Source organism: Pogoniulus pusillus, chromosome 24, assembly GCF_015220805.1.
Source record: "Pogoniulus pusillus isolate bPogPus1 chromosome 24, bPogPus1.pri, whole genome shotgun sequence".
Classification (NCBI taxonomy): Eukaryota; Metazoa; Chordata; class Aves; order Piciformes; family Lybiidae; genus Pogoniulus; species Pogoniulus pusillus.
In genome coordinates, this window is record NC_087287.1 from 8,773,198 (window position 1) to 8,793,280 (window position 20,083).

General features: G+C 53.4%; 1 protein-coding gene across 2 annotated transcripts in view; it reads right to left on the reverse strand.

Moving 5' to 3' along the window:
* NUP160 (nucleoporin 160) overlaps window positions 1-16,347 on the reverse strand; it is a 40,633-nt gene extending 24,286 nt beyond the window's left edge. For both annotated transcript variants that reach the window (XM_064163301.1, XM_064163300.1), the window contains exons 1-13: window positions 16,135-16,347; window positions 15,746-15,956; window positions 12,352-12,574; window positions 11,420-11,498; window positions 9,770-9,884; window positions 8,044-8,202; window positions 5,935-6,012; window positions 5,176-5,273; window positions 4,331-4,415; window positions 3,789-3,857; window positions 2,236-2,319; window positions 774-944; window positions 583-682 (exon numbers count right to left, since the gene is read on the reverse strand). In XM_064163301.1, coding sequence (XP_064019371.1) covers window positions 583-682; window positions 774-944; window positions 2,236-2,319; window positions 3,789-3,857; window positions 4,331-4,415; window positions 5,176-5,273; window positions 5,935-6,012; window positions 8,044-8,202; window positions 9,770-9,884; window positions 11,420-11,498; window positions 12,352-12,574; window positions 15,746-15,956; window positions 16,135-16,337 — 1,675 coding nt within the window. In that variant the 5' untranslated portion in view covers window positions 16,338-16,347. The remainder of the gene's footprint in view (window positions 1-582; window positions 683-773; window positions 945-2,235; window positions 2,320-3,788; window positions 3,858-4,330; window positions 4,416-5,175; window positions 5,274-5,934; window positions 6,013-8,043; window positions 8,203-9,769; window positions 9,885-11,419; window positions 11,499-12,351; window positions 12,575-15,745; window positions 15,957-16,134) is intronic.
* Window positions 16,348-20,083: the final 3,736 nt, after the last annotated feature.

The window sequence follows — 20,083 nt, forward strand, 5'->3', positions numbered from 1 at the left end:
GCCCCAGGGCTCTCAGCCTTTGCTCCTCAGATATTTAATTCATTAGCACAATCTGATGGATTCTGCTGTCCCCACCAGTCCTGGCAAATGGTCAGCCCACTGAAGAGCTTAAACCTGGCAGATCTCTCTCACAGAGAACAGGCATGAAGAGGGCACCAGTTTACTGCAGCCAACACAGGTAGTTTGTAAAGCCACAAGGGCAAAGAATTCAGCACAAGTATTTGTCACTGAGCAAGGGGAGCTTTAGATTGAACATGAGGAGCAGTTTCTTCTCCTTGAGGGTTTTCAAGGCCTTGCCCAGGCTGCCCAGGGTGTGGTGGAGTCCCCATCCCTGGAGGGGGTTCAAAGCCATTGAGATGTGGTGCTGAGGGCTGGGATTTGTGGTGATCTGGCAGTACAAGTTTGGACCCACTGGTCTTTAAGGTCTTTTCCAACCAAAACGATTCCCACAATTGTAGCTATGGAGTCAGGAGCACCTCGAGGGACCTGTATGGGAACTCCCATATTCCTCTGCCCAGGGCTTCCCTGATGTGCAGCATTTTGGCTTCCAACAGCAGAAGAGCTCAAGGTTCCCTCACTTACCATCAAAGATAGCAGCATCATCCTCAGTCAGGAGGTGCTCATTGGAGAGGAGATAGAGATGGTCCACCAAGGGACAGGGCATGAGGAAAGACAGAGAGCCCTAGAAAAGTGAAGAGAAAGCCCAACTTTGAGCTCCCCAAATGCATACCTCAGTCAGAACTCTGCTCCCTGAGCCCATCATTCAGCCTTACCTTCTTTAGCAGGCACACCATGCTGGTGTAGGGGTTCAAGAGCAGCGCCAGCGGCCGCGAGATTGCTTCCTGGTACTGAAGGCAACAGGCGTAGAATTTGGACCAGAACTCCACCTGCAGCTGCCAGAACTCCTCTGGAGAGCACTCATACTCTGTCACACTGCCCTGGAACTAGAGCCAGCAAAGCAAGAGGTCACAGGAATACAGCAAGCCAGAGAGGACAAGTTTTACGAGCTGAGGGACATGAGGTCATTCAGCCTGGAGAAAAGGACACTGAAAGGAGACCTTCTGGATCCCTGCTACTCCCTCAGAGGTAAGAGCTAGGGGGGTACCAGGCTCCTCCTCAAAGGAACAAGCAACAGGACAAGAGGAAATGGCCTTAGGTTGCACGAGGGGAGGTTTAGGTTGAACATGAGGAACTTTCTTGCCCTCGAGGGTTGTCAAAGCTTGGCCCAGGCTGCCCAGGGCAGTGGTGGAGCTGTCATCCACGGAGCGGTTTCAGAGCTGTGGAGATGTGGTGCTGAGGGCCATGGTTTGGTGGTGCCCTGGGAACATTGGACCAATGGTTGGACTCCATGATCTTAAAGCTCTTTCCCAATCTTGATGATTCTGTGATTCTCTGACCAATGGCAGGATTTATCCCATTGGCTGATCCCTCACCAGCAATGTGCCACCCTGACATGGTCGTGGTTTGCAAACACCATTTGGGTCCTCTTCCTCACCACCTTCCTCTCAAAATGGAAGCTTTTTCTACACAACAAAGAATGAGGGAAAGAAAATCCTCTTTCCACACAACCTCAGACAAAGAAGCACCACCAGTGTCAAGAAGAAGGGCAGCAGCACTGTTCTTGTCCTTCAAAATATCAGGTATAGTGACTGCCATAGAGGACACAAAATTGTCCTTGAATCTAGGCTCAAAGATGAGTCACAGGTGGAAGGTTCTGCTGGCTTAGAGAACCAGGAAAACCTGAAAGACGTTTCCAAACCCAAACCATCACAATAAAACAAGAGGAAGTCAGACCCCCCAAAAGAACACCAACTGAGCTTTCAGATAGGTCCTCCTAAGCAGTTTATCTCCTGTTGTCCAAAATTGTGGGGAACAGCTCTGTGTGGTGGTGGCAGCCAGGACTTGTGTGCAGGGAGGTGAGACTGGGCAGCATGTGATGTTCCAGCAGCAAAACTCAAGAGACAGCAGAACATGAAGGGACTTGGAAAAAAAACAAGAGGGAATGGAAAATCCAAGCAAGGAGGAGGAAAATTTGTAGTTCATATTGGAAATGGGAGTTCAAAGTAGTTATGTTTGGTATAAAGCAACCCTAGGCCTTGTTTTATCCCTTCTTTGAGGAGAAAAAGGTCAAAACAAGGCCTGGGGTCACTTTGTATCCCACATAACTTTACTGAGCCATCATGATATGTACAATGAACATTAAGAACAAAACATGGTGATGGGAAAACATCTCACCTCACTTTCAACAGCCAAGGTAACCTCCTTTTTCAACTCATCCCATGTCAAATCCATGTGTCTCTCAGTTCCTTGAGAAAAGATCTGGAAAGAAGAAGAGGAAAACTTTAAAGCAAGAGTTGTGTCCCCCAGGTTCAGGCAGCACTGAGGGACATCAACATGACACCACCATATGGGATGAAAGGGTTAAAACCCATGGCTGGCTGCTCAGTGTGGGGTACACGGACATGAAGCCAGCTTCCCTCCTCCTGGGAAGATAGAGGGAGGCTCCTGGTAGGCAGAGCATGGAATTGTGGAACTGTTTTAATTGGAAGAGACCTTTAAAATCTTGTTGTCCAGGGGGGTGGTGGAGCTACTGGCCCTGGAGGCGTTCAAGAAACGTGTGGACGTGGCACCTGGGGATATGGTTTAGTTGCAGTGGTGGTGCTAGGCTCACAGGTGGATTCAGTGCTCTTAGAGGGCTTTTCCAACACAAATAATTCTATGATCCTGTGAGTCCAACCCTTAACCCAGCACTGCCAGGGCACCACCAAACCATGGCCTCAGCACCACATCTCCATGGCTTTGAAACCCCTCCAGGGATGGGGATTCCATCACTACCCTGGGCAGTGTGGGCCAGACATAGACAACCCTCAAGGGCAAGAAATTGTTCCTCATGTCCACGCTAAATCTCCCCTGAGGCAACTTGAGGCCATTTCCTCCTGCCCCGTCACTTGTTCCTTGGGACAAGAGCCAAGAGGACTTGTTCCCTGGGACAAAAGCTGGCTCCAACTGCTTTTTCAGGGAGTTGCAGAGAGAAAAATGGTCTCTCCTCAGCCTCCTCTTCTCCAGCTCAACACCCCAAGGTCCCTCAGCTGCCCCTCACTTGTGCTAGATCTAGCTCTAGGCTGCAAGGACAGAAGCACTGCAGATCTTCACAGCTCTCTCTTGATCTTGGCCTTCACAAGGTCACAGCACATAGAAGCAAAACTATCAGAGCAGCACAAGTCTGTGTTGCCTTGCTCTGCCTCAACAGCCCCGGAGAAGCCAGATCCAAGTGGGTAGATCGTGAGACACCAAACAACAGCAAGCTGAGAAGTCTTTGTTGGCCCAGCTAAAGCAGCAAGCAGTGAAAAAGAACCTCAGTGAACTCCTGCCCCAAAGGAAAACATCTTCTGGAAGCCACATTGTGCCTCCCATCATCAGCATACACCGACTGAAGCACAAGAGAACCACTTGCCCCAGTGACTACTGACAGGTCTACAACAACCCAGTGCAAACTGAGGCCTACTCTAAGTTGCAGGGAATCCCGTGGCCTCACATCTAGAGGGCCAAGGAGAACATGACTTTACTGTAAGGGTCACAGAGCACTGGAACAGGCTCCCCAGAGAGGTTGTGGAGTCTCCTTCTCCAGAAACTTTCAAGCCCTGTCTGGATGCCTTCCTGGGTGACCTGTGCTAGATCATATGGTCTTGCTTTGGCAGAGGGGTTGGATTCAAAGATCTCCAGAGGTCCCTTCCAAGCCCTAACGTCCTGTGATGAGCTGAGTGTGCACCAAGCAGCTTCTCACTAACCTGCAGAGCCTTCTGGATAGCTGCATTGGTGAAGCGCCCAGGCATGAAGAGATACTCCAGGTAGGTCTCCTGCAGAAAGATCTCAGTTTAAGGACACAAATGTCAAGAGGAGAACACTCCAGACACTGCTTCAGATCTTTCCTCCCATTCCCAAACTCATCCCCTGCATCTGTGTTTCTTTCCACCTGCAGTTCACACCCACACCACACTCCAACCTCTCCTCTTCACCCCTTCAGCAGCTTCCATCACAGAACATTTCTCCCCACACACTCCAGGTCCTCTTTATTCACGATGGTCTCAAGGTTCTCTGTTGCCTGACTGGAAACTTCTGGTTTCATAACCATGCTGAGGGTTTTAATGGCATGGTAAAGAATCACTATGGTTGCAAAAGATCTTCAAGATCATCAAACCCAACCATTATCTAACTCTAGCTGAGCCACTAATGCACCATATCCTTGAGCAAAAGTACACCTGAACTGCCTCTTAATGTTCTCCTGGCTAGAGAAGCTTCATTACTACCTGGTACTTTATAGTAGGCTCACCCTGGGGTCCTGATCATGTCGAACTGTCACCTCCTCCTCAGGCAGAGGCTGCACAAAGACCTGGTTCCACTGGCCTGCCATGTTTCTGGGAGAAAAAACAAACCCAAAATGAGTTTTGCATTTTGCATTGAGAGGTTCCACACCTAGGAGCACCCACCTAACCAAACCTGCCACCTCAACCAGTGGTCATGGACTTTATAGCCACTACAGAATGGTTTAGGCTGCAAAAGACCTCCAAGATCACAGAGTTCAAGCCTTAACACCCAGCACTGCCAGGGCACCACTAAACCACGGTCTCAGCACCACATCTCTGCAGCTCTGAAAGCCCTCCAGGGATGGGGACTCCACCACTACCCTGGCTAGTCTGGACAACCTTTTTGGGTGAGGTTTCTCCTCATCTCCAACACAAAGCTCCCCTGGCACATTTTCAGGCCATTTCCTCTTCTCCTGGCACTTGTTCCTTGGCAGAAGAGTCCAACCCCCACCTGGCTCTAGCCTCCTTGCAGGGAGTTGTAGAGAGCCAGAAAGTCTCCCTTCAGTCTCCCTTTCTCCAGACCCTTCACCAGCTTTGTTGCCCTCCTCTGGACCCTCTTCAGCGCCTCAGTGTCCCTCCTGGAGTGAGTGGCCCAAAACTGAAACCAGGATTTGAGGTGTGGCCTCATCAGTGCCTAATCTGGGAGCACTGCGGGAAGACTCAGTTGTGTACAGACCACAAGAGACACTTCTACATCTCCAGCAAGTAAGACAGAAAAAGAGCTGAGAAGCTCAATCAGGAGTTCTACCAAGCAACCCTCACAGCTGCTCCAGCAGTTACCCACCCAAGGCTGTCAAAGGTAGGAACTCACTGCTCAAAGTTGATGTATTTCACAACCGTTTGGTTCTCCTCATTGTGCCACAGCGCCCAGATCTCAGACGAGGTTAAGGCAAAGTCAACAAGAGTCTCCTAGGAGAGAAAGAGCACAAATGTCCTCTAAGCAGCTCAAGGACACCAGGGATGTGTGCAGGCAATAGCAAAACATTCCCTCAGATCATGAGCCAGGCTTTGAGAAGAGTTCTTTATTCCACTCAAATCACAGAATGGGTTGGGTTGAACTGGAAGGGACCTTAAAGGTCATCCAGTTCCAACCACCCCTGCCATGGGCAGGGTAAACCTTGCACCAGCCCAGGTTGCTCAACCTGGCCTGGAACACCTGCAGGGAGAGGGCATCCACAACCTCCCTGAGCAACCTGTGCCAGTGTCTCCCCACCCTCGCTGTCAAGAATTTCTTCCTCATCTCCAGTCTCAACCTGTCCTCAGCCCTCCTTTTATTACTACAAGCTTTCTTCTTGGCCCTTTTAAGCACTTAAAGGCCACCAGAAAGTCTCCCTGGAGCCTTCTCTTCTCCAGGCTGAATAGCCTGAGGGACAGCCTGTCCTCATAGGGCAGTTTCTCCAGCCTCCTGATCATCTCTGTGGCCTCCTCTGGACCCAGCAGCAGGTTCATATCCTTCATGTGTGCTCCAGGTGAGGTTTCCTCAACCCAGGTCTCTGATCCTGTGATCCCTCAGAGGAACCTCCCACAATCTTCTCTTGGTGGCTCTGGGGGAGCTGGGCCCCGCACTCACCTGGGAGGAGAAGAGGGAGGAAATGTGGTCCAGACTGTAGCGGCTGCTCTCGGTGCTCACCAGCTGGAAAACACAGAACTACAAAGACATTTCATAAGGCATTTGCTAAGCAACACACTGCAATGCCTCTGGTGAAGGCTCTGGAAGCTAAGTCCTGTGAGACATTCCTGACTCAACCTCAAAGGATTTGCAGCTGACTTTGGAAGACTAAACCAGGAAAATCTTAAACCCAGCACTGCTGGGCACTGCAGTGACAGCACAGCAGGAGCAGGCAAGGAAATTATGGTGGAAAAGCCTCTGAATCTTCAGGCCATTTGTAAACCAAGCTCTGGGTGCTCTCACCAGAGCAAGCAGAGCATCAGTGGGAGAGCAGAGTAACAGAATGGTTTTGGTTGAAGAAGACCTTGAAGATTATGGAGTTAACCCAGCACTGCCAGGGCACCACTAAACCATGGCCCTCAGTATTTCATCTCCACGTCTTTGAAACACCTCCCTAGGGATGAAAACTCCACCACTGCCCTGGGCAGCCTCAAGGGCAACCCTCAAGAGCAAGAAATTGTTCCTCATGTCCAACTTAAATCTCCCCTGGGGCAACCTGTGGCCACTTCCTCTTGTCCTATCATTTGTTCCTTAGGAAGAGAGCTTGACCCCCCCCAGCTCCAGCCTCCTTTCAGAGAGTTGCAGAGAACCAGAAGGTCTCCCTTCAGCCTCTTTTTCCCCAGGCTGAACAATCCGAGGTCCCTCAGCTGCTCCTCACAGCACTTGTTCTCCAAAGCCTTCAGCAGAAGCCTATATTCCATATGTGAATCCCCAAGAGAAGAGCAGGGATAAGCTGTCCAGCAGATGACACTGCTCTGGGCTTTCATTCCTCTCCTGCTAAATTTATTATTGCCCCCAAGAAGCACAAGGCAACATTTGGCAACCCACAGCAACGTGTCCATGCACTCCCAGGAGCCCAACACAAACACACTATCTCCATTTCCATGCTTTTAGCTCCTTCTGGACCTCTCCTTTTCCCACGGCACACATGTGCTTCCAAGATCCTCCAGGAACAGGAGCTGACCACGTGAACTAGGACTCAAGAGAGCAGCTCAATCACCTAGGGGATTTTCCTCTCAAGGCAAGGGCTTTGGTATCCTGCAGTGTTTTGAGAGCAAATGGTTATTTAGCTCTCTCTAAATGCTCTGATGTGGAACCTTCTCCCTGTGTCAAAGAATCACTATGGGTTGGAAGACACCTTTAAGATCATTAAATCCAATCATTACCTAACTCTACCAAGGCTGGTGCTAACCCATGTCCTTCAGCACCACATCTCTGTCTCTTCTAAACTTCTCCAGGGGTGGGGATTCTACCATTTCCCTGGGGAGCCTGTTTCAGTCTTTGAGAACCCTTTCAGTGAAGAAGTTTCTTCTACTGTCCAACCTAAACCTCCCCTGGGGCAACTTGAGGCCATTCCTTCTTGTCCTGTAATTTGTCACTTAAGAGAAGTGACCTCACCTGGCTATAATCTCATTTCAGAGTTGGGTTGAGCCAGGTTTCCCCTCAGCCTCCTTTTCTCCAGGCTGAACAACCCCAGGACCCTCACCAAACCTGCTCTTCAGATCCTTCACCAGCTTCACTGCCTTTCTCTGGAACTGCTTCAGCAGGGATGGTTTGCAGGTCACACAGCAGATGTGGGAATGTTCTCTTCTTCCAAACTCTTGTCTTTGCATCTGTCTCCCACTGACTCAGTGCAACTGGGTTTAATTTCTTTTCTCATGGTCTCTAACACCAGGCCTCTCAACTCCACTCTTTTCCAACTACAAAGGAAGTCCAGGCAGGTCTTCATATAATGGCTTAGGTTAGATGGGACTTCAGAGATTATCTACTCCAACCTCCCCATCAGGGACAGGGACACTTCTCACCTAGTCTTAGTTGCTCAAGGCCTCATCCAACCTGGCCTTGAACACTTCCAGGGAACTGGCATCACAAAGTCACCTTCAAAGTGACTTTACAACTTCCAGATGCAATGCGAGTTTACAACTTTCTTGCTTTCCAGACCCAAATCCCAGGAGAAACAACCAACTTTCCCTGCAGCACTGGCAGTGAGAAAGCTCCAGCACTCCATACCTGTCCTCTCTTGGGTGCATGCATGTAAACACCCAAGTACAGCCCCAGGGACTGGGAGAAGGCCAGCCGCAGGCGGTGGCCAGTCCCAGCTGCAAGCCGCAGGTCCTTGCTGACCGGCATGAACTCCAGCAGGTCTGCAACCATCAGGCACATCTGATCCTGCACAAAAGAAAGGCAGCAGCAGAGTTTCAAGGCTGAGAATTTGCCCTTCTCACACATCCTTCCCCTTTTGGGCCCAGATCTTGCCCTAAAAAAAGCCAACAAAGAATCCCACACTGATTTAAGGACCTTAATTACCATCCAGATCCATCCCCCACTGACACAGGCAGGGACACATTCTACCAGACCAGTTTGGTCAGGGCTTCATCCAACCTGGCTCTGAACACTTCCAAGGCTTGGAGCCCCCACAGCTACCCTGGGCAACCTGTTCCAGTGTCTCACCAGCATCGTGGGGAAGAATTTCTTCCTCATCTAAATCCAGCTTCTTCCATTTTGAAGCCTTTGCCCCTCATGCTATCACTAGAAAAAGTCCCTCTCCAGCCACCTTCAAATACTGGAAAGGTCCTCTAAGCTGTTCACCAGAGCAAGATCACCACCAGTGGGACAGAATAACAGAATGGTTTTGCCTGGAAGACACCTTTGAGATCAAGTCCCACCTCTAAGCTGCTCTAAACCTAAGCTCTCACCAAGGCAAGAGCACCCATACATGCCCCCAAACCACTGTTCAACATCTTCCCCACCTCACCTCACCCTTTCCCACCAGCACAGTAGCACTGGGAGCCTAAGCAGAGAGGGTAACAGGTTGGAAATACCTCCAAGATCATCTTAATCCTTCCCCTCCCTCCCTCCTGCATTCCAGTGCCACTGAGCCGTGAAGGCAGCCGTGCTGCTCCATCAGCTTTGGCACGGGTGGTTGGAGCAAGCAGCACGCAGCAAGCAGAGGCTTTTATTAACTTGTTGATGACAAGAAGCCATTCCTGTTAGCACTGAAACAGCAGAAAATCTATTTGGAGTGTTCCTCAGCTCTCTAAGTGCTCCTGCTGCCTGCCACTGTGTTTGTAAATAACCTCCTGCTGCTTCTTGGCTCCACGTGTGAAGCTTTGTTGCATCAAAGCCACCATTTGCTTCCAAATGTGGCTACAAACACACCACAAAGAAACTCTTGACACTGAAGGTGGTGAGACACTGCCTTAGGTTGACCAGAGAGGTGGTAATGTCCCATCCCTGGAAACATTGCAGGTTAGGAGGCTTCACAGAATGGTTTGGGTTGGAAGGCACCATCTAGTTCCAACCCCCCTGTTGTAGGCAGGGATACCTCCCACTACACCAGGCTGCTCAAGGCCCCATTCAGCCTGGACAGTGGTCAGGGATGAGGTGTCCACAACTTCTCTGAGCAACCTGTTCCAGTGTCTCAGCACCTTCACTGTAAAGAGATTCTTCCTAACGTCTACCCTAACTCTCCCCTGCTTCAGTTTCAGACCCTTGCTCTTTGTCCTCTCACCACCAGGCCCTTATAAATAGTTCCTGTCCAGTTTCCCTGTAGACCTTCTACAGAAAAGGACTTGAAAGGGACCTTAAAAATCATCTAGCTCAAATCATCTTAACATGGGCAGGGACAACTCCAACCTCCACAAATTACCTTGGATCCCAGCCTCTTAGGACTCAAACTATCACCCAAGCAGTGAAGGAAGAGGTTGCTCCTCCCAAAATCCAAGCTTCAACTCACCTTGTAAGACCACATCCGAAGTTTATGGTCCTGGCAGAGGGCAAAGAGGAAGGCATCATGCTCCAGGCAGTGCACAGAGAGGCTGACAGGCAGGTCAGAGGGTCCACAGTCACCTCTGGGGACACAGAATTTAACTCAACAGCTTCACAGAAAACCAAGGGGGGAGGGGGGAGAGCTGAGGAACAGGGATTCTGTCACACTGTCCTTAAAAATAGAGGCAAGAGGAAAAGACTGCAATGTTTTGGGATTGTGTCAGCATCCAGTGTGCAGGAGCCCAGCACAGTGGTAACAGCAGCTCCTCACTGCTTTGGGCTGAGCTGAGGAACACCCTCACCTTCCCCAGCTCAGTGCTTGCAGAAGGTGGGTGAAGGATCACTGGTTTGGGTGGGATGGGACCTTCTTTGGTCATCCAGTCTGAGCTCCCTGCACTCAGCATGGACATCTCCAACTAGAGCAGGTTGCTCAGAGCCCCAACCAACCTGACCTGCAGGGGTTCCAGGCATGGGGCAGCTCCCACGTCTTTGGGCAACCTGGCACAGAGTCCCATCACCCTCAGCATCAAACATTTCTCCCTTCTCTCCAGTCTGAATCTCCTTCTGGTAGTTCCAAACCATCACCCCTTGGCCTGCCACAACACTCCCTGCTCAGAAGGCTGTTCCCAGATTTCTCCTCAGCTTCTTGAAGCGTCAAAAGGCCACCAGAACATCGCCCTGGAGCACTCTCTGAATCAATCTCAACTCTCTCAGTCTGGCCTCACAGCAGAGGGCTTCCAGCCCTGTCAGCATTGCTGTGGCCTCTTTTGGTTCTGTTCCAACAGGTCCCTGTTGCTGCTGTGCTGAGGACTCCAGAGTTAGATCCAGCACTGCAGGTTGGGTCATAGCAGAGAGGTAGAATCCCCTCCCTGCCCCTGCTGCCCACGCTGCTGGGGATCAGCTCAGGACATGATTGGCTTCTGAGCCAGCTCATCTCCAGCTTTTCACTCCTCAGCACCCCCAAGGCCTTCTCCACAGAGCTGCTCTTCAGCCCTTCATCTCCCAGTATGTATTGATATCAGGATTGCCCCAACCCATCTGCAGGACGTTGCACTTGGGTTCACACAGATCCATTTCTTCAGCTTGTCCAGAATCCAGAGAGCAATAAGGACACGACCAACCCCACTACTGAGCGATGAAGCCACCCTGGGCATCAGGGAACACCTAACAACCTCAAATCCTGCTGTGAGCTCCACAATACCACAAAAACAACAACCCAACACCAAGCCATGTCTGCACACAGAGCACCCACACCACCCACAGCGCTAAGGAACAGGCCTGACCTTTCTGAACAAGGCCAAGAACATCCCCAACCGTTGTAATCCTTAATCTGTGCTGGCCACTAGCCATATCCTGGGCAAATCCTGGGAGGCCAATTACTAGCTAGAAGATATCCCAAGCCACAGACACACACAAGCAGCAGGACCTCGTTAAGATGAGCTAATCCAGCATCCCAGGTCCCCATTTCCGCACCCTGACAGGCCCCATGACCCAGCTGACTTTTTTTGGGGGCAGACTATTTATAAACCTTAGAACTCACCCCCTCTCAAGCTGCAAACCAGGTGAGGGAAGTGAAAAAGCTGCAAATAGTGTCACTTATTCCTCATCAGACACTGACCTGATGGCAGTTGGCATCCAACCGGTCAGGAGCCGCTGCATGACTGAGCTCTGCTTCAGCTCCACCACCGAAACCGTTCCTTCCAAAACCAAAACGAGGAATGAGGTTAAGAAATGACTTCTTGGTAAGAGAAGGTTCACTGCCACCACCAGGGGCTTCAGAGAGGGAGGATCAGAGCTCATCATACAATCACAGAACCGTTTTGGTTGGAAGAGACCTCGAAGATCATCGAGTCCAACCATTCTCTAACTCTGCCAAGGTTGGTGCTAATCCATGTCCCTCAGCACATCTCTGTAGCTTTTAAACACCTCCAGGGACAGGGATCCAACCATCAAATCTGTTCCAGTCTTTGAGAACCATTCAGGGAAAAAGTTCCTTCTCATGGCCAACCTAAGCCTCCCCTGTGGCAACTTGAGGCCATTCCCATTCATCCTGTTGCTTGTTCCTGCCTCCAACCTTCTTGCAGGGACTTGTAGAGAGCCAGATGATCTTCCCCCCAGCCTCTCCTTCTCTAGGCTCAACAGCCCCAGGTCCCTCTACTACTCCTCACAAGACTCATGCCCTAGAATCACAGAATCAGTTAGGTTGAAAAAGCCCTTTGAGCTCATCAAGTCCAACCCCTAATCCAGCACTGCCAGGACAGCACTAAACCACAGCCCTCAGTACCACATCTCTAGGGCTTTGAAACCCCTTCAGGGATGGGGACTCCACCACTGGCCTGGGCAGCCCTCAAGGGCAAGAAATTTTTCCTCATATCCAACCTAAATCTCCCTTGGGGCAACTTGAGGCCATTTCCTCTTATCCTATGGCTTATTCATTGCATGTGAAGTAAATACGAGACAGACACACCCCCAAGCAAAATTCAGAGCTTGGAGGGTGATGATGTCACACTACGTGGTGACATGAGGACACAGCCTGCTCCTTCTCCTTACCAGGTGCATCGTGAGGAGGCAGCTTAAGGACAAAGATCCCTCCCGATGCCGATGGCAGAGCAAAGAGAGCTTCCCCCTCGCTGCTCAGCCACGCTGCCGAGGCAACTGAGTTGGGGGCCAGCCCTGGCACGTTGGGGATGGTGCAGTAACTGGAAGGGTCTCTGAAGTCAATCTTGCCAAAATCTGTGAACACAGACTGCACTGGGCTCTCTGTGATCAGCTCCTGGAGGGAGGGAAACAGCAGAGAGAACAAATCAGGAACACAAAGAACAACTCACCAGACAGCTGAGGAACAGCAATGGCAATGCTGTTAGAATTATAGCATGGAGAGGGTTGGAAGAGACCTCTGGAGATGCTCCAGACCAGTGCCCACCCAGGAACCTTTGGAAGCTCTCCAGAGGAGACTCCACAACCTCTGAGGGCAGCTTGCTCCAGGCCTCCAGCACCTGCAGTTTTCTATCAGAACATTCACTTTTGCTCTCCCTTGGGTTCTGTCACACCAACTCACAGCAAAATGCTGGTAGTGAGTCCTATGAAGAGTAGCTCTGTGTCAGCTAAATGTTTATCCTTTGGGAGAACTCCCTGGAACTCCAAGAGTGAGAGAAAAAGCTCTCCAGAGGAAAGGGACCTGGTGAGCCAGGCCAGAAAAGGCCACAACAAAGAGCTAAATGTGACGTAAATCTTGCCCAAGTTCCATCTTCTGCATGGAATAAAAAGGTTCTCCATCTGGCTGCCTGCAGAAGGTTATGTTTGTAATCAAACACAGCCAGGCCTCCTTCCAAAACATTCAGTGCCACCTCCACAGGACCACCAGCAGAGCCACCTCCAATCCTTGCCTCGGGTTCTTGTCACCAACCTCCATCTAAATCACCCTGTTCACTGAGCTGAAATCCTCCCAGCTTTGGGGCAGAGGTTGCCAATCTGATGTCTGCAGCTTCCTCCTGCCTCATGTGTAGTACAAGCACATTCAGCTCCAAACCCAGTGGGAGATTTCCATCTTGCTTCTTCTACCCAAGCTTTTTCCCAGGAGCTTCTACTTCCACAGACAGAAATATCCCCACCCTGGATGAACACAGTGGCCAAGAATCAGACAGCTTAGAGTTTAGAGCATTTATAAAGGAAATCAACTAGAAAATATGGAGAGTGAAAAAAATAAAGCACAGTTTGCCCCAAAATTAAAGAGAGCCTGGAAAGATTCAGCTGTACACCACTGGAAATGCTGGAGGGTTTTAGCTTGGGGTACAAAGCCTCACCCCAGAGGACAAATCCCCACCAATGACACAGATCAGTTGCTGGGGACAGAGCCAACTGGAAGGTAACTGCCCCACCCTGTCACCAGCTCCAGGAGAAAAAGAGCAGGAAAAAAAAACTTGTGGGTGAAGATAAAAATGGTTTAATAAGTGAAAGAAAGAGGAAGGAGATAAAATCAAACTAAATTAAGTGGTATCTGGTAGAAAACCAGCTCCATCCCAGCCAAAAGTAGCTGCTCAGTCACTCCCATCCCAAAATGAAAAGGCAAAAGGAAAGAGAGGAAAATTGGGAGTCAGGATGAAAAACATTAATTGATAAGGGAAGCACAGGCCAAAAAAAAGGGGAGAAGAAAACAAAAGAAGGGAAACAAAGGTTGGGTAAATTGATACTTAGCCAGCTCCTGAGCAAAAGGAATTTCCCCCAAAACATCTCTTTTCCTTCTTATTGCTAAGCAGGATGGCAAGGACCATCCCTTTGGTTAGCTGGAGTCACCTGCTTGGCCCCTCCTAAACCACGGCACACCCCCAGATCTATTCATAAGGGGATGAGGGAGTGAGAAAGAGAAGTGACCTTGAGGCTATGCAAGCACTGATGAGTAAAAAGCAGATGATTAGCGAGTTATTAACAGTGTTTTGATCACAAATCCTAAACATGAAACCACACAGGACATACTGGCATGGAAATTAACTCTGTCCTTGCCAGCATTAGCTCTATTCTCACCAAAGTTAAATGTTCTCCTAGATAAAATTAACTGTCCAGGAGAGAACTCACCCTACACCACACAAGTTTCCCTCTGTCCTGTAAAAACATTAACTGTCTTGGTCAAAACTAACTCTGTCTCAGCTCGAATTAACTCTGTTCTCATCAACATTCATCCTATTTTCACCAAAATTAACCTCGTCCTGGTCAAAATTGACTTTGCTCTCAGAAAAGTTAATACTGTTCTGGCCAAGTTAATACTGTTCTGGCCAAAAGTAGCCTTGTCTCATGCCAAATTCACCCTGTCCACACCAAACTAATGCTGCCCTGGCCAAAAGTAGCCCTGTCCCACACCAAATTCACCCTGTCCTGGCCAAAAGTAGCCTTGTCTCACACCAAATTCACTCTGTCCCACACCAAATGAATGCTGTTCTGGCCAAAAGTAGCCTTGCCACACACAAAACTCACCCTGTCCACACGAAATTAATGCTGCCCTGGCCAAAAGTAGCCTTGTCTCACACAAAACTCACCCTGTCCACACCAAATTAATGCTGCCCTGGACCAAAAGTAGCCTTGTCTCACACCAAACTCAACCTGTCCACACCAAATTAATGCTGCCCTGGCCAAAAGTAGCCTTGTCTCACACAAAACTCAACCTGTCCACACCAAATTAACGCTGTCCTGGCCAAAAGTAGCCTTGCCACACACAAAACCTGTCCCACACCAAATTAATGCTGCCCTGGCCAAAAGTAGCCTTGTCTCACACAAAACTCAACCTGTCCACACCAAATTAATGCTGTCCTGGCCAAAAGTAGCCTTGTCTCACACAGAATTCACCCTGTCCCACACCAAACTAATGCTGTCCTGGCCAAAAGTAGCCTTGTCTCACACAGAATTCACCCTGTCCCACACCAAACTAATGCTGTCCTGGCCAAAAGTAGCCTTGTCTCACACAGAATTCACCCTGTCCCACACCAAACTAATGCTGTCCTGGCCAAAAGTAGCCTTGTCTCACACCAAATTAATGCTGTCCTGGCCAAAAGTAGCTTTGTCTCACACCAAACTCACCCTGTCCCACACCAAGTTAGTGCTGTTCTGGCCAAAATCAACAAAGTCCCCCACAAAATCCGCTCTATTCCCTCCAAAGTGAACTGTCCTGGTCAAAATGAGCTCTCTCCTGGTGAGAGTTAACCCTGTCCCCATCTACATTCCCTCTGACCCCACGGAAGTGAACCGTCCTGCTCAAAGTTATCACTGTCTCAGCCAAAATGATCCCAACCAAAGGCAGTAACAGGTGAGAAACAGCACTTCATGCCCTTGCTGAGAACACACCAAGGCCTTTACTGTTCTGCAACGCACTCAGCGGCTGCACTTGGGGTCGGCGATGGGCAAGCCCGAGCCCGGCAGCCGGCAGAGGCCGGGAGGTGGTCCCTGCGGTACTCACAGCGCGGTAGGTCCGGGCGGGGTGCGGCAGGAACAGGCGGTGAACGGTCTGCCCGGTGATCAGCAGGATGACCAAGTGGCTCTGCAACTCGCAGAAGTGCACACCGCCCGGGAGGAACGGGCAGCCGCGGATGCAGAGGCGGACGGCGTTGTTAAGGAGGTTGACATCCAAGGATTCTTCCACCAGCTCCACGCTGTCTCCCGACGTGGTCCTGAAGGATGAAAACGGGAGGGGTGTGTGAGGACGAGGGGCACGGCGCGGGAAGGAGCGGGCCGAGGGGGTGAGGGTGAGGCTAACGCAAGCATGAGGAGCCCGAGGACAGGCTCAGGGGCGAAGGGAGGACCCCAGGGCCCCTCTCACATCTAGGCCTGCCCCGGGCCCACACTCACCATCGCACGAAGCGGTTCCTGGTGACGGCAGCGAGCTGCGCGCTCTCCTGGTAGCAAAACCCCCCAGCGCTGTCTCCGTAACGACCAGCGGGCAGCGGAGCCGTCCCGGGCGGACTAAAAAACACCTCCTGAAGGCGCCTGGGCGGGGAACGAGCAACCGCACTGAGCTCCAGGCAGCTCCGCTCCGTCAGGGCCGCCGCCATCTTGGCTGCCACCTTCCCGCCGCGCCCGCGCGGCGCATCACGGGAAGGCAGCGGAGGGGCCCGCGGGGGACGGCGGGAAGGGAGCGGGCTGCGGGCGGGGGCAGGGCGCAGAGGCGCCCTCTGGCGGGCGGGCGGCGCAGCGGCAAGAGGGGCGAAGGAGAGGGTCTGGGGAGAGCGAGGGGGAGAGGGCTGGGGAGCGAGCGGCTGTGCAGAAGGTCTGGGAGGGGGATGTGGGGAGAAGGGAAAAGAGCTTACAGGGAGAGGAGGCTCTGGGGAAAGGGGGTTGAGATATGGGAGAGGTTACAGAGAGAGGGGGTATGGAGAAAGGGGATTTGGGGAGAGAGGGTATGGAGAAAGGGGATATGGGGAGAGAGGATCTGGGGAGAGGGTATGGAGAAAGGGGATATGGGGAGAGGGGATCTGGGGAGAGGGTATGGAGAAAGGGGATATGGAGGAAGGGGATATGGGGAGAGGGTTATGGAGAAAGGGGATATGGAGGAAGGGGATATGGGGAGAGGGTTATGGAGAAAGGGGATATGGGGAGAGGAGATATGAGAAGGGATATGGAGAAAGGGGATGTGGAGAAAGGGGATATGGGGAGAGGGTTATGGAGAAAGGGGATATGGAGGAAGGGGATATGGGGAGAGGGTTATGGAGAAAGGGGATATGGAGGAAGGGGATATGGGGAGAGGGTTATGGAGAAAGGGGATATGGGGAGAGGAGATATGAGAAGGGATATGGAGAAAGGGGATGTGGAGAAAGGGGATATGGGGAGAGGGTCTGGGAACAGGGAATCTGGGAAGAGGGACAAAGGAAGAACCCTGGGAGGAAGATCTAGGGAGGAGATTGGGTACGAGGGTATAGAGAGGATGATAGGAGGGAGTGAGCTATGGGGAGAGGGGAGTTGGGGAGGGGATCTGGGGAGAGGGATGTGGGGGGATTCTGCGGAAGGGAGTATGAGGAAGGGAATATGGGGAGGGAGCTATGGGGGATGATATGGGAAGGGGAGTTTGGGCAGGGGGATTTGGGGAAGGGATATGGGCAAGAAGGGTCTGTGGAGGGATGTTTGGAGAGAGTGAGGTAGACATGCCACCTTCCCGTGCCCACCTAGCTGGGTACCGTCACGCCAGCACCCACAATGCCAGCCACCAGCACCCACTGTGCCAGTCACAAGCACCCACCTGCTCTCCACACCTCAGCCTAATGAAGGTGCCAGCGCCCACCTGCCTGGCACATGTTGGCATGCCAGTGAGGGTGATGGAGATCCCTGAGCGCCGCCAGCCCAATGATGCCACACAGTCCCGCCGTGATGCCATGAGGAGTGGGTGCCAGGGGCAGACAGCCTGGAACAATCCTGCCTTTGAGTGCGAGGCTGGTGCCAGCGGCACAAGGCACCCAGCCACCCGCTGGCAGAATGGCCCTATTCTGGGGGTGGCAGGTGCCATGGGACACCAGCATGCCACACGTGGGCTGGGGGGGGCTCTAGTTCCACGCCCCCGTCTTTATTTTGGGGGAGCTCGAAGCACCCCAGGCTGCTGCGGAGTCTGGTGCCAGCCGGCTTTGGGGGCAGATGTGATGACGAAGAAATCGCTGGGGACATCCCTTTGCCCCAAGGGGAAGGTGTCGCCTGCTGTGCCTTACCTCTGCCCTGTGGCGGTGGTACTCGGGGCGGGAGGTGCCCCCCGCTTGGTGGGGAACCCACAAGGTGCCCATGTCCCTTCACAGTGGGATCCTCCTAAATGTCGCCTGCGGTTGAGGCAGGAATTTGTCAGGGTGCCCACGGTCCCTCGGCTAGAGACCTGGGGGTGCCCGTGGCTGGAGCAGAGACCCCGCAGGGTGCCCCGCAGGGTGCCCCGCAGGGTGCGGGCTCTTCCCGTTCCGTGCCTCAGGACCCCCCGGGTCAGTGCCAGGGCCATGCTGGGGACAGTACCGGGACAACGTCAGTGTCCGGGCATGTGGGATCATCCCGGTACCGCGTCCAGGAGAGCTGTGGGACAGGGGTCAGGACCACACTGGGACTGTGCTCGGTACCGTGTCCAGGAGACTCCGGCGCTGTGCCCGGCACTGCACCGGGGCCGTGCACGGTACCGCGTCCGGGACTGCACCGGTACCGCGTCCGGGAGCGGGAGGGGGACAGGGGCGATGCCAGAGCAGCCCGGGCGGGGCGGTGGCTGTCCCCGCCCCCGGGGCTCTCCCGCCGCTTCCTGCGGGTACGGTCGGGACGGGCCGGGGCGGCAGCGGCGGCGCTCGGTGAGTCCGGTCCCGGGCTGCGCCGGTGGGAATGGGACACGGCGGGAGCGGAACCCGGGATTCCTCCGTGGGAGTGGAACTTGGGGGCCCGGTGGGGAGTGGGATGTCGATCCTACTGGGTCAGGATCCGATGGTCCCGGTGGGGCAGGAGTCGGGGGTCCCCGGGGGTCCCCGGTAGCGTGAGTAGTGGTGGTGGTGTGGGAGCCGTGGGTTCCGGTGGAACGGACGCTGTGGGCCATGGGTGTGCCGGTGGAGCAGGATCCGTGGGGCCCGGTGGGGCGGGAGCCGTTGCATCGCCGTGGGGCAGGAGCTGTGGGTCCCAGGGTGCTCCGTGCTGTCGGTGCCGGTGGGGCTGGCACCGTGTGTCTCCGTGGGGCAGGAGCTGTGGGGGCCGTGGGGCAGAAGCTGTGGGTCCTGTGGGGCAGGAGATGTGGGTCCTGTGGGGCAGGAGATGTGGGTCCTGTGGGGCAGAAGCTGTGGGTCCCATGCGGCAGAAGCTGTGGGTCCCATGCGGCAGGGTCTGTGGGTCCTGGGGTACCCAAGGCTGTGGGTCCCAGTGGATAGGAGCTGTGGGTCCCTTGGGGTGGGAGCTTTGAGTCCCAGTAGGGCAGAAGCTGTGGGTGCCATGAGGTGGGAGCTGTGGGTCCCAGTGGGGCAGGAGCCGTGGGTCCGGGAACTGGGGGTGCTGGGGCACAGCCTGGGCTGGCAGCCTTGGGACTAGAGGGCAGCCCAGGGAGGGGAGGGGTGCGGGAGTGCGGGGCAGAGGCCGTGGCTGTGGGGTGACCTCAGGGTGTGCGTCGCGGGGCTGGGGCTGGACGAGGTCCTGCGCTGTCGTGGGGGTGCCCTGCGCCCCTCCGGTGGCATTTGGTGGCCGTCAACGCCACGGGCACTCAGAGGCTCTGTCAGCCCCGCGGGGTCGATGCCACCGTGCCCTGTGGACTCTGCTCCAGCCTGGTGGCCACCGCGGTGGTGTGGGGTCACACTGCTGTGACATGGGGGGCACCCTCATCGTGCCAAGCCCATGAGCAGGAGCAGCAACAGCCAGCTTGTGCCCGCCGCTGGGCACCGTCGGTGCCAGCCGCTGCCGGGAGCGGCGGCCTTGTGCCCGAGCGAGCCATGGCAGCTGCGGACTGGAGGCGGCTGCCACCTTCCCAGTTCCCAGGGCCTCTGGGAGCTCTGGAAAACTGCTGGAATCGGTGAACCTCCTTCCCTTATATGGCTCTGCCGTGCTGGCTGTGCTCCGGCCAGCTGCCCGCTGCAGTGCCCTGCAGTGCCATGCCGGGACCCTGGGAACGCGCCACGGCTCGCGTCTTGCACCCCCATTTCCCACTCCAGAATGTGCCACGGGGTTGGTGATCCCACGGTGGGGAGAAAACTCAACCTCTCTCTTATTGGCACTGGTTGGCACAACCACAGCCCCCGTCTGAGTTCTCCCAGTGGGCGCCGTGACGGAGCCCACCAGGGTGCACTGTGTGGGGGGGTGTGTGGTGTCTGCA